Here is an 11,824-nt window from a genome sequence, read left to right on the forward strand (position 1 = left end):
TCCGGGAAGAACTGAAGCAATTTTTAGCCTGGGTTCAGAAAGGCAGCGAGTCCCAAGAACAAAAGGTGTGTTTCTGAGCCTGGGAGGAATGCCAGTGCTGTGTCCATCAAGACGCAGGTGGTCTAGCACATGCTCTGCCCTCCCTCCCGCAGAAGTCAGGGACTCATTGTGATCTGCTTCCTCCAAGTGGCCTCTTGCTCTCTCCAGTTAGTCCTTCTCTGGCCTCTTCCACCCTTTTATACAACAAAGGCCAAGTGTGACTAAGGGAGCCTCTCTTGCTCCCATCTCAAGATACACAACCAACCAAGCCCTGAGGACTGTGCGTGATATGGGGAGGGCCAGGAAGTCAGCTCATGGCTGCCTACAAACTAGCACGCTCTATCACTCCCTAACACCCTAACCAATTATTATTATTTTTTTTAAGGCAGGGTCCTGGGGCTGGAGAGATGGCTCAGCGGTTAAGAGCACTGACTGCTTTTCCAGAGATCTTGAGTTCAAATCCCAGCAACCACATGGTGGCTCACAACCATCGGTAATGGGATCTGATACCCTTTTCTGGTGTGTCTGAAGACGTTATAATGTACTCATATATATAAAATAAATACACCTTTCTTTAAAAAAAAAAAAAAGGCAGGATCTCAGTACATAGTCCTAGAACTTGTCATGTAGGGAGATCTGCCTCCACCTCTTAAACTCTGGGTGTACTTTCTATCATGCTAGTAGGTCTAAATGGATATTTTTGTTGTATGAGTGGTTCCTGATTTTCTGGCTTATGGAGAAGCCTTCCCACCTCCATTTGCCACAATCCTTCCTGAGGTAGGATGAAAACCTTTCTGGGTCTCCCTTGACCACGTGGGGTTTTCCTCTAGCTGACTTTGCGTGAGTTTTCATCTTACAATAGGCCACGGCTGTGTGCATGTGCTTTCTCCCTATGGTGAAGATGGGGAACTGTACTCAGGACACAGATCCTGTTTTAGACAAGATTGCAGTGTGGCTGAGCAAGCCCACCAGCTCTGAGGAAACAGTACCTGCTGTGTTCTGCTTTCAAACACAACAGATGCCTGAATTCTCCAGACCCTGACAGGACAGTAGTTCCCAGAGGTCTATTTTTATGTACACAGTCAACATCAAAGACCAATCCGAAGATAAAAACAAATTTCTTTTAATTGGTCTTGGCTTTGATCTGTACCGACAAAGCCCTGGAGACACCAATACAATTTGATCGTAAACAAACAGTACTGTGGCAGTTTGAGAAAACACAGATCCACTTCCCAGGCAGGCGACTGCTTCCCAACCCCGCCTCCTGCTTCTACTTGTGCTTCAGTTCAGAAAGGTGATACTCTGTCCCTGCACGAGCCTGGCTGAGACAGGAGGACCACTGGTGTGGGGCCGGTATGGGATAGGATAGGATACATACTGAAACCTTTTATCTTTTTTTTTTGAAGGGAAGAAAAGTTAGTTTGAAACCAAATTGTGCAGACCGGAACACTAACCCAGCCTGCCTGCATTTAAGATTTGCTTCTCTGGACCTGAAGAAATTTATCAGCAATTTTACTTGAGAATCTGCATCAAGGATCAAGACAACATTCTAAATGCACTCCTGCTTGTGGCAGAGCCTTCCTGTGCTGTATGCATGAGAGATAAAACAAAGAACTTTTCTTTCAGGCACAGCCCACCTGAGTGCAGCACTGAGGTCTCACGCTCTGTCCCGGGAGCAATTCTAGCAGATGTGCTTTGTGGACACTCACGGTTCCCAAGGATGGGCCACCATTGTGAAAGCGGTGTGAGGTTGTTTCTGCCTGGTGTTTTGCTCCACACCACTGGGCCATACGACCCATCTCTAAAACAGAGAGAACGGCTGGGGGCACTGAACTGTCTACACCACTGGGCTGTACGACCCATCTCTAAAACAGAGAGAACGGCAGGGCGCACTGAACTAACTACACCACTGGGCTGTACGACCCATCTCTAAAACAGAGAGAACGGCAGGGCACACTGAACTGTCTACATAAGAAGCTAAGCATTGCTGGCTTCATCTTACCCTTCCTACACAGCTTTTAGTTTTGAATGTAATGGTTAAACTCGGCAGGCTGTAACCATGCAACCACAAGTGACACCACACATGACCTACTGTGACACAAGCAAAGCATCATCTCCATTTTCATGGCCTAGTGATATACTTTATGACTGAGCAGGCAGAGGACAGTCACCACTTCATTCCTATGGGGAATGGCATTTGGGAGTCAGCTGGTTCAAGACTTCGAAACAGACCCTTTGACTGCGTGGAGCGAAGCCAGGGGCAGGTGCATGAGCTCTGCGATCCCAGTGGTAGTGAGCTGGTCTTCCCGAGGAGCAGTGGTGTGAAAAGTAGGGCTCCTGCACAGGGTGCACAGAGTGGGACGTACCTGGGGAGACCCTGAGCACAGTAGGCACACTCATAGACTTTGAGTGCTCGAGACCAGGGCCTTGGCCTTGCCATGGCAAGCCTGCAGCTCCTGATAGGCCTCCTGTTGTGCTCAAAGTCTCTACCCTTCAGACCCAAGGTAGTTTCCTTAAACAAGAGCAATCGCCAAGCAGGCTTTGCTCTAAAAAAGGAGCCGGATTTGCTTTGGTGGAAGTCTGAGTGGCTCCCTGGGTTCTGCAGTAAGCTAGAGGAGCTGTATAAAACCCGTGGAGGCAGCTGTGAGGGTATCCACTCCTGAGCAGTCAATTTCCAGGTCGGCAAGAGCCTGGGGTCCAGACCCTGCCAGTGCAGTCAGAGAAGCCCTGGGAAAACAATGTGCTAATGTGGGCAGCAGCCTAGGGGGCACTGGCCCTCCTGAAAAGACACTTTGGGCTTGGTATAGAGGTAGGAAGACAGGGACAGGAATGGGCCAGGCAGAGGAGGAAATGCCTCAGGGAAAAGTGGCTTTTCCTCACCTCACGCCTGTCCACCCTCCTGCTGGTCACCCGTAAAAAAGCTACACTATTGCTCATTCTGTTCCGAGAGTCAAGTCCAGGAGAAGCAGCCAAAAGCCCTCAGCCAGGTCTGAAGCTGGCCTGCCTTCACAAGGAGATGGACTGAGACTGCAGACACCCAGAAGGTGATCCACTGTGGTAGGTCCAGCAATGGGCATCGAGGAGGGGGTTCCAGGTACCAACAGCACTCAGTCCTTCTGGTGAGGGTGTGCATGGGCTCACATACAAACTAGGCTGCATGCCTAACAGGAGAGGCCCGCAGTCCAGGTTCAGAACATTTGTCCCATTCATGGATATTTGTAAAATAATTAAAAAGCCCACATCTAAAAGTTATAATTTATAGAACACCCAGTATAAAATCAGTCTTCAAAAAGGGATTCTGGCTCTCAGAAGAAGTCCGCAGCCCTCGGCCTTCTCTTTGGGATGGTGGCCGGTAGCTTCATAGACAGAGGAGTGCTGGCCGGGGAGCTCGTGGGGGTCTTCAGCACTCCATGGAGTGGCCTCTGCTCGGGGTTAAAGGCCACTCTGGAGAGGCCCGTGGGGCTGACCAGGATACTCTTGTCTGTCTTCTTAAATTCTGTCCCAAAAGAAAGTAAGGCTACTTAGCTGCCTGAGCCCTGCCCTCACTCCAGCCGATAGGCCAGGCTGTTTATCTTGAGGTATTTGCTCTTCATTCCTTCCTGTGCTCTCTGCGCTCTCTCCAAACCCACGTGTGCTCACTCATGCAAGCAGAGGTGGGTTTGCTCACACTCACTGTCCATGCAAATAAGGTCTTTATTAAATTAAATCATTAAGTTAAAAAATACTAGGGTGTGGTGGTATGTGCCATTAGCTAATTCAGCATTCAAGAGGGAGGCAGGGATTGTGAATCTCTGAGTTCCAGGCCAGGTGCAGCCATATAGACTCCTCAAAAACCAACCAACCAACCAACCACACCTTCTTACAAGAGTCATTTGGTTTCTTTGATCTAACAGTAAGGGTTGTCCACTATGTAGCAGGCAGTGTGGCTACAGCCGAGGCAGCTATAGCTAAGGAACTAGGGTTTCTTAGACTCTGAGACAGAACTAAAGAGCACCCGGACAAATGGCTTCTCACCACCCCTTTTCCTGGTGGCCTAAGATCCCAAGAAATCTTTCCCAACCTTTAATCTTAACATTCAGGAGGCAGACTTAGATCTCTGTGACTTTGAGGCTAACATGGTCTACACAATGAGCTCTAGGACAGCCCAGCCAGGGCTACATAGAAATTCCCTGTCTCCAAAAACAAAAAACAAACAACACCCCCACACAAACTCTATCTCTCTGCCCGCCAATCCATCCATCCATCCATCCATCCATCCATCCATCCATCCACCCACCCACCCGCCCATCCATCCAAAATCTCTCCCTACCTCAGCAACCCATATCTGATCTGTGAGGAGAGCGACCTTGGCATTGCCTGACTGACCCAGAAATAGATGGAAGACAATGCCTTTGGTTGCTGGGGAACCCCGAGCCAGCTCTAGCTGGCTGGTCCAAAGGATGTTTTACAGAAGGCCACTCACTCACCTGCCGTCATGTTTCTGTTCAATCCAAAGGTGACTTTCTTGGAACTGGAGGGTGTTTTATTCAGCTGCAGAACAACAAAAGAGTAACCATGGTAACACAGGTGCCCAGCCTCCTTGCCTGGGTTTTCTTAAGAACTTACCCAGGGAGGGTCTTGGTATTTTTCCTGACCTGCATACACACAAAGGCTAATGGGGCAGTGTGCTGTAGCATAAATGGACTGTGCTACCAGACTTCTGCCCGTGACCTTCACAAACTACTTTTACGCACGCACAGATTTCCCAAACTAGACACCGTATTCCCAGTGAAAAACAGCAAAGAGGGGTCATGATGTTCAGAATCCCAAATTTATCACCCCAAATTATAAGGATATATGTCAATAACCACCTTGCCTTTTGTCCCAGAATTAAAAGTTATTTACTATTAGTGTAAACACCGTGACAGGTGTGATGTGGTGTGTGAGCTTCCAGAGGACATCGATTTGAAGTCGCTTCTCTTCTGCCTTGCGTTCTGGGGATTACACTCAGGCTTCAGACTTGGGTGGGAAGTACTTTTACGAGCCGAGCCACTGGGCAAGTCCAGAATTTCTAAGCTGTTCTAAGCTGAACTTGCAGCTCACATACCCCCCCCCCCCCCCCCCAAAACCAAACAAATAAAATCTTTGTTGGAGATAGCATGCTAGGCCTTGATATATGCTAAGCAAATGCTCTACCACTAGGACCCTACCGTAGATCAAAACTCTCAGCACTGTGTGTAAAGGACTTCAAATTATCTACATATCCCAACAGTCTTACACTGTAAGAGCTGCACTGAGCCCTTCCCAGAACCCCGTGCCTCTTTCCCGAGTGTGTTGCTACCTCATTCCACCTGTGTGTACCTGTGAAGGCTGTCAGAGGAAGAAGCTGGGCTCTGCCAGCCCCAAGCCCTGTCTTACCAGGTAGAACGGAGCACCTGCACCCAAGATCTCAGCACACCTGCCTATGTGTCCCTGTGGAGGGCTCACCTGGACAGCAGGACCTTGGGGACGGGTGGCAGAGCTGTTCTTGGCTTTCCTGAAGAACAGGGACTTTGGTAAGAATCGTGTGTCAAACTTGACAAAGTCGTCCTCCATTTTTAGTGGCTTCTTCAGAGTCCTGTTGCTTCCCTGTGAGAAGGATGAAAAGCTGAGAGAGGAAGAATCCTATCATGGCATCCTGCCAGGCTCACACCAAGACAGCAGAGTGAGGACATGCTGGAGGCCGACCCACTCCAAGCTCCTTAGCACACAGCCCACCAGCTCTGTCAGAAACTCTCCTGCTCAGTGGAGCACTGCTCACTTCTGGCACCATGCAAGCAAGGATCACACTGTCTTGTCAGCAGTGAAGCCCATTTTTTTCTTCTAACTTTGTGTTCTAACATAGGGCCTGCAGTCTTAATAATTCTTCCTTTCAAGGTCCATCCGCTGAGTGAGAACTCATTTTTCTATCTGTGATCAGACACTATGTGGGCTGTAAGTCTGGTGTGGAGGGGCTCAGGCTCATGGGTCCCCACATCTGGGAAGCCGAGGGTGGGGCCACCATGTCGCTGTTTGGCTGGAGCTTGCTGCCTCTCTTGCTGAAGCATGCCTTCTTCTGGCATGCCCCAAAGCAACCCTAGCCCGGGAGCAACAGCAGCAACCTCCCTAGACCCCAACTCAATAGCAATCATCCCAATTTCAAGACCAGTTGCCAAGGGCATGAGAAGCAGGCTATGGAGAAAGAGGTGCCTCTGCTAAGGGCAGGGTTAGAGGATGATGTCCAAGCCACAGTGCTCTGCTCTCCTTCAATAATCCTCGACTGTCAGGGACGGGCTTCAGTGGCACAGGCACTGCCAAGCAGTATGTATAGGGATTGGTGCCGAACAAGGTCAGATGTCTCCCTGTAAAGCCAGAAAGCCACTATCTCGGTGGCTTCGTGGGCCACAGCAGTAAGCATATGCGGCGGTGGTCGCTATATGTGTAGCCCAGCAAAGGCAGTACACTTCCTAGTCAGGGCACAAGGACAGAGCTGGGGTCCTTTACAGCTCTAAAAGTCCATAGAGAAGGAAAATCCTTTCATTCACCCAAATGTTGTAAGAGCCCCTTGCCACAGGGGTGGGTCTGACAGTTTCTTAGCTCCAAGTCTATCCTTGCCTATCCAAAGAGACAGCAGATGGGGAAGACGGGGGAATAAGGGCACTGAGTGGAGCAGCTGCACTTGGCCACTGAGACTGGAACCTGTCATCTGCTTGTTGGTGAGAGTGGTTATAAAGCAGTGCATTCTGACCATTGCTCTACTGAGGTGTGTCTATCCCTCTGCCCTAGCCCTGGTAGAAAGCTGAGTCCTCTGAGCACGGCTATTCAAAAGCCCAGCACCCAAGCTCTGGGCCCCTCCCATCTTACCAGAGCTTGGATCTGCCCAGCGCTGGACTCCAATACACCGTTTGACATTAGTTTCATTTTTTTCCTCTTTTTTGAGACTGCTGTTTTTTGATTGGACGGATCACAGGGGTCAAGAGTGCTGCATGCTGTCTTCTTCTGCGACCCCTTGCACTGGGGCGGAGTAGTCTGGCCATCACTCCCTTCCACTGGGCTTGTTGGGGTACCAGCCTTCTGTACAGTTAGGTCACCACTGCTGACAGGGAGAGCTCCCAGTTTCCGTTTCCTTTTCTGGACTTGGACACCCTCTGAGGAAGAAATGTGGGCAGCAGAGCTCTGAGGATGCCCACCGACAGGGTCATTCTTTGACATGTCCTTCTGAGGTGAGGTGGTGGCTTTGCAGATCTCTCTGTGGGCTCTCACTTTCTTTTTTCTTGGCCGTTTCCTTTTTTTGTGTATGGGCATGATGGGTGTAGGCTCAGAGATGTTCTCCCTGGCCTCTGCTGTAGGCTCAGTCACGTATGCTTGTGGGGCCTGCCTCTGGGCAGTGTCAGGCTCACAGTCAGTACTCGGTACTACGGGCTTGGCAACAGCATCCAGGTCCTGAGTGTCAGGCGGGAAGTGGCTCCTCTTCCTCCTTTTCCTTTTCCTCTTGTGAATGTGGCCTCCGCTGTCCTCTTCACCAGCAGGAGAGACTGTGTTTCCTACAAAAATGCAGAGCAATGATGCAGAGCCCTGCTGGTGACCACCGGCAGCCAGGGTTTTGCTTTGTTTTGTGTTTTTAAGACAGGGTCTCGGGTAGCTCAAACTGGCCTAGAATCTGCCGTACAGCCAAGGGTGCTGTAGGAACCCTGATGACCACCTCTCTTGAGGGACAGGAATCTAGGCGCACAGCATCACAGTACACAGGGTCTCACCTCAGAGCTGTTAAGGTAGGCTGGGCAGATGACTTAGTAGGTAAAGTGCTTGCCATCAAAGGAGGAGGACTTGAGTTTGGACCTACAGAACTCACATAAAAAACTAACTGTGGTGGCATGCACCTGTAACCCAGAGAACCATGAGACCAGCGTCTGTCCAGGAAATAACAGAAACTGTGAGTGCAGTGCGGCTGGTACAGCACCCAGCACTCATGAGTTCGAGGGAAACCTGGGCTATGTAAGACGGCTCTAATCCAAAGAACCAACCTCCTGCCTGTCCCCTCCTCCAGCACTGAGACTTAAGACCTCACAGCTTACCTTTCTCCTTCTCTAAGGCAGCTCTCTCTAAAAGCTTCTTTCTTCTTCTCTTGTGCCTTTTCTGACCGAGGGCTTGACCATTTTCCTCAGCAAAACTGAGTTGAGCATCATTGCCTATAGGTTCCAAAGAGACACTGGTCAGCTTTTAAGGCCTGGATCTATGGCAGTAGCCCAGGTCCTGGGGCCCGCCCTGAGCCATCCAGCTAAGACTCTCGAGCCTGACTTCAGCTCCATTACCTGCACTACCAGCCACTTTTCCAACCCAACTCAAAGGCTCCTGACTAGAATGCACACAGGACAGTGACTGGTGGGATTCTCAGTCTAGTCAGCTTTATATTCCTACTGGTTCTGTGAGCCATCCAGTCAGGGCACAACAAACAGGAGAGCTGGCCCACTGACCCGCTCAGGTTTAACCTAGCTTACACCCTGGGGACATCCGTCCTAAAGGAAAATGAAGGATCCTGAGACACCTGGATTTTCTTTTTGACAAAGGATTTTAATCTTCCTAGCCCAGTTTTGCTGGCCTGTAAGTTGTGTATCGTATGTATGCCTGGGGTCCACAGAGGCCAGATGAGGGCATGGATTGATCTCCTGGATCTGGAGTTACAGACAGCTGTGAGCTACCATGTGAGTTCTGGAACTGAACCCGGGAAGAGCAGCCAGTGCTCTTGACCATGGAGTCACCTCTTCTGTCTTCCCTTCCCCCATTAGAACCTTAACTGTAGAAAGCACCAATAAATTTTCAAATAAATACCACATAGGTACTACCCACACACAGGAGGCACCGGGTGGATGGGAAGTATGTGCAAAGGGTCTTGCACAGAGGCACTTCCCAGGGTACTCGCTTAGGTGTGCCAGTGAACCCAGTGAGAACAGAGACCACACAGATCACTTTCCCTACGACCCCATGTCCTGGATCTGGCAGGGCTGCCCTCGGTGTGGGGTGTGTACTGGGTGAGAACAACTTTTTTTTACCTTCAGAGAGGTCCTGGAACCTGAAAAGAAAAGAGCACACGGAAGTTCAGAGAGGTTACAGCTCAGGTTTGGAGCATAAGGCGGGGATCCAGATCCTCAGTGCTCACCCTCTCCCACAGGGAAGCGAGGGAACAGCCACACCTAGGGGTGCAGTGAGTGAGGAAGGAAAAGCCTAGGACAGTGGCGCCTTCCATTCCGTCAGCTCTGCACGGGACACAGGGGCTCACAATACCAAGAGAGCTGATGTCTTTCTCGCTTGTTTCTGAAGGCAGACAGCTCAATACTGCTATGTTCAGGGGAGGTATGCTCAGTAGGGTTCTCTTTATGCAGCTTTATGCATCAGACCAAATAATCAAAGTTGAGGACATGAGGGATGTACATGGGGTTGTGGTGGGTCGCTGGGGCGGGCGGGCAGGCAGATCAGCTCTAGCACCCACACTGGAGGCCCAGCTATAAAACATGAGAACTTATGGATGACATCTTCTGGGGAATTCCTTTAAAAAAAAATTATTTTATTATTATATCTAAGTACACTGTTGTTGTCTTCAGACGCACCAGAAGGGGGTATCAGATCTCATTATGGATGGTTGTGAGCCACCACGTGGTTGCTGGGAATTGAACTCAGGACCTTCGGAAGAGCAGTCAGTGCTCTTAACCGCCGGGCTGTCTCTACAGCCCTCTTCTGGGGAATTCTTTAAGAGCCATTTTGTTGTGTCCGCATGTTTGCATGTGAGCATATGTGCATGTAGCAGTCAGAGGCTGATACTGGGTACCTTCCTCAGCCACTCTCCACTGGGTCTCTCATTTGAACTTAGAGCTTATCAATTTGGCTAGTCTAGCTAGCTTACCTTGGGAGTCCCATCTCTGCCTCCCAACCAAGTGAGCGGCCTTGCTGCCTGGAACTTCATGGGTGCTGGGATTAGATATGAGCCTCCATCCCTGTCAGGCCCCTCCATGCAATACCGAGGAGCCAGACTCTAACCCTCATGTTTTCTCACACCATGGCAAGTGCTTTATCCATTGGTCCATGTCCCTAGCTCCTTTCTAAAGGCATTCATAATATACAGGATCAAGCTCAGACCAGTGCCTGCTAACCCAAACAAAGGACATGACCAGACAGCTGCTATCCAAAGTCAGTCAGAACATACCGACTAGCTTTCAGGCTAATCGCCATATGTCACTATGGTCCCGGCTTTCAGGCTAATCACCGTATGTCACTGTGGTCCTGGCTTTCAGGCTAATCACCGTATGTCACTGTGGTCCTGAAGACACTGATGCTGACTACTGGATTATCTGACTCTTTTGGCACAACCGTGCTGGGAGGCAAGGGTGAACATGCTTAACTGAAGGCCCATGTACCCTGCCTGGCATGCCAATGGTGACACGAGAGGAGCACACTGGCACTATTACTCGACAGCTGTGTGGCATGCTGATCAGGGTTGCCTGCCTGATTTCCGTTTGCTATGTGGTTATGAATAAAGTGATAAAGGATAAAGAAGAGAAAGAAGGTGGGGGACTGGAAAGGTGGCTCAGAGGTTATGGAGGACCTGAGTTTGGTTCCTGGTACCTGTATTGGGCCCCTCACAACTGCCTACAACTCTAGTTCTGGGACACCACTTTCTTCTGTGTGCTGCAAGGGCGCACACACCGACACACTCTGATACATCTTTAAGAGAAGGAGGAAAAGGAACGCGGGAGAGTGCTGGCGTGGCCACAGGATCTCATTCGCTACTTACCTTCTCACGAGTCTGCAGAGTCGCTTCCTGTTGAAGGGCGGGGTGCTCTTCGAGTTGGCTATTTCCAGAAGGCGATCAGCAACAGCCTTATAGTCAAACTACCAGGGAGAGAAAGGAAACATGAGCAGCAGTGAGACAGGCTGGCCTATCTGAGTCACCTTCTAGGTGCTCTTGGAAGCAGTCTTCTCCAAACTGGGGCCTTGTGCAGAGCACAATCTGCCTGATGAGCCTTCTTTACACTCATCCTGGGTCCTCAACCTTAGACTCTATATAATAGTCTTTACTTTTTCTTTTTATTTATTTTATGTATACGAGTACACCGTAGATATCTTCAGACACACCAGAAGAGGGCATGGGATCCCATTAAAGATGGTTGTGAGCCACCATGTAGTTGCTGGGATTTGAACTCAGGACCTCTGGAAATGCAGTCAGTGCTCTTAACCTCTGAGCCATCTCTCCAGCCCAGTCTTTACTTTTTCAAAGCACAATTGTGTATGCATGTGTGTAATGGCACATGCCTTTAATCCCAGCAGTTGGGGAGCAGAGGTGGATCTTTGTGAGGTCAAGGACCAGCCTGGTTTACATGGCAGTTCTAGAGTAGCCAGGGCTATGTAAAAGAAAGACCTGCTAACCAACCAACCGACCAGCACGGTGGCACACAGCTGTCCTCCCAGTCCTTGGAAAGGTAGGACTGCTAGGAGTTCCATTCCAGCCTAGACTATACAGCAAGATCCTGCTTAATCAACAACCGGCCCAACCCCACTAGGGTCGGGGCTGCTGAATACAGGCACACAGACGGCAGTGCTTAGAAAACGAGGCTCAGTGTCCACCAAAACCCACTTCATTGTTCATTGTTTATTTTTGATAGGATCTTTCTGCGTAGCCCAGGCTGGCCTGAACTCACAGAGATCTGTCAACCTCTGCCTCCTGAGTGCTGGGATTGAATGTGTGTACCACCATGATTAGCTTCATTTGGCTTTTTAGTTTTTTTTTTTTTTTTTT

At 49.9% G+C, this 11,824-nt stretch overlaps 1 protein-coding gene across 2 annotated transcripts in view; it reads right to left on the minus strand.

Moving 5' to 3' along the window:
* Positions 1 to 1,138: 1,138 nt before the first annotated feature.
* Rrp1b (ribosomal RNA processing 1B) overlaps positions 1,139 to 11,824 on the minus strand; it is a 27,548-nt gene continuing 16,862 nt past the window's right edge. For both annotated transcript variants that reach the window (XM_031346764.1, XM_031346765.1), the window contains 7 exons: positions 10,823 to 10,920; positions 9,087 to 9,106; positions 8,112 to 8,225; positions 6,901 to 7,580; positions 5,506 to 5,646; positions 4,506 to 4,569; positions 1,139 to 3,535 (listed from right to left, as the gene is read on the minus strand). In XM_031346764.1, coding sequence (XP_031202624.1) covers positions 3,345 to 3,535; positions 4,506 to 4,569; positions 5,506 to 5,646; positions 6,901 to 7,580; positions 8,112 to 8,225; positions 9,087 to 9,106; positions 10,823 to 10,920 — 1,308 coding nt within the window. In that variant the 3' untranslated portion in view covers positions 1,139 to 3,344. The remainder of the gene's footprint in view (positions 3,536 to 4,505; positions 4,570 to 5,505; positions 5,647 to 6,900; positions 7,581 to 8,111; positions 8,226 to 9,086; positions 9,107 to 10,822; positions 10,921 to 11,824) is intronic.

The sequence above is a fragment of the Mastomys coucha genome, unplaced genomic scaffold, assembly GCF_008632895.1.
Source record: "Mastomys coucha isolate ucsf_1 unplaced genomic scaffold, UCSF_Mcou_1 pScaffold3, whole genome shotgun sequence".
NCBI lineage: Eukaryota > Metazoa > Chordata > Mammalia > Rodentia > Muridae > Mastomys > Mastomys coucha.